Here is a 1299-nt window from a genome sequence, read left to right on the forward strand (position 1 = left end):
TTATGATGTAAATACAATAAAAATTAAACCAATATTTAGATTTAGAATAATTATCATTTTGATCCATACATTGGTAAAGTCTGACTGGGCCTCGTGCCACTTTATGTTCAACAAATTGGGCCCCGAGTTCAAAAAAGTTAAGAACCCCTGGCATAGAAGACTGGGACAACACCTGCAGGGTAGCGGACCAGAGTGGTGGTTTCCATTTTTAAAATGAGAAACCAGAGGTGGTGTTCCACCTATCAAAGGTTCACACTTCACAGACTCCCCAGGAAAGGTTACTCCTGGGTGTTGGAAACGAGGCACCATCTGATTGTTGAACCTTGGATTCAAAATAAACATGACATTTATCCTGGTCAGGGAACGGTGGACAAGATCTTTACMCTTGTAGAGTTGCTAAGGGGGTCAAGGGAGTTTGAATTTCCAATCTACATGTGTTTTTTGGATCTAGAGAAGGGCTATAATCGTGTTCATAGAGACATTCTATTAAATGATGCTGCAGGAGTTTGAGGAGCCATGGTCACTGTCAAAGACTATCCAGTCCCTGTCTCACCAAAGCTACATGGGTCTTAATCCTTGGCACAAAATGAAGTCAAAGTTCTCGGTGCAGGTTGGATAAGGCTATCCCTCGTCTCCAATCCTGTTTGTGGTGTTGATGGAAAGGATTTCGATGCACAGACGTAAAGAGGAGGGTGAATGTTCTAGGAAACTCAGGATCTTGTCTGATTTTAGCAAATGATGTGGTTCTGTTGGCATCTTCACGCTGATGATGAGTCATAATTCAAACATACATGTATAGGTGGGCATTCTACAGTGTTAGTACATGATTACAATACTTACCCAGGTGTCCAGTGCACAAGTCATAGTCAAAAGCATCAACGGTCAGCGCCAAACTGTCAATGTAGAAAAAGGTTTTCTGGTCCAGAGACCAGTCCAACCCATTAGATATGTCCACCTGTAAGTAAGACAACTGAACAGGTCAGAGATCAACTCGAAACAATCAAGTCACAGAGAAACAGTAAAAATACACATAACTACACAGGCATACAAAGGTTGCAGCTAAGTCCAACGCATTGTCTAATGGTGCGTTCACACCAAACGCGATTTCAGCATCAGGAGCATCAGGTTTACATACAAAGTCTATGGTGGACGCGCTTCAATCAGCGTCGGGAAGTGCTGCGGCGCCTCAAGTGCAATTAGAGCAGCGCCATTTCAACGATTTGAACGATCTGAGCGTTCGACGTGCTTGATGCTCAAATCGCTGAAGTTAGAAAATTTTTGCAGCTCGATGCGCCGCGT

The 1299-nt window shown here is 43.2% G+C and overlaps 2 protein-coding genes across 3 annotated transcripts in view; one reads left to right on the plus strand and one right to left on the minus strand.

The window, feature by feature from the left end:
• Positions 1-1299, plus strand: part of cavin2b (caveolae associated protein 2b) — a gene marked incomplete in the record, with an annotated part of 38602 nt that overhangs the window by 10555 nt on the left and 26748 nt on the right.
• Positions 1-1299, minus strand: part of rgn (regucalcin) — a 9135-nt gene that overhangs the window by 3952 nt on the left and 3884 nt on the right. For both annotated transcript variants that reach the window (XM_014008525.1, XM_014008526.1), the window contains exon 5: positions 841-955. In XM_014008525.1, coding sequence (XP_013863979.1) covers positions 841-955 — 115 coding nt within the window. The remainder of the gene's footprint in view (positions 1-840; positions 956-1299) is intronic.

Source organism: Austrofundulus limnaeus, unplaced genomic scaffold (assembly GCF_001266775.1).
Source record: "Austrofundulus limnaeus strain Quisiro unplaced genomic scaffold, Austrofundulus_limnaeus-1.0 Scaffold51, whole genome shotgun sequence".
Classification (NCBI taxonomy): domain Eukaryota; kingdom Metazoa; phylum Chordata; class Actinopteri; order Cyprinodontiformes; family Rivulidae; genus Austrofundulus; species Austrofundulus limnaeus.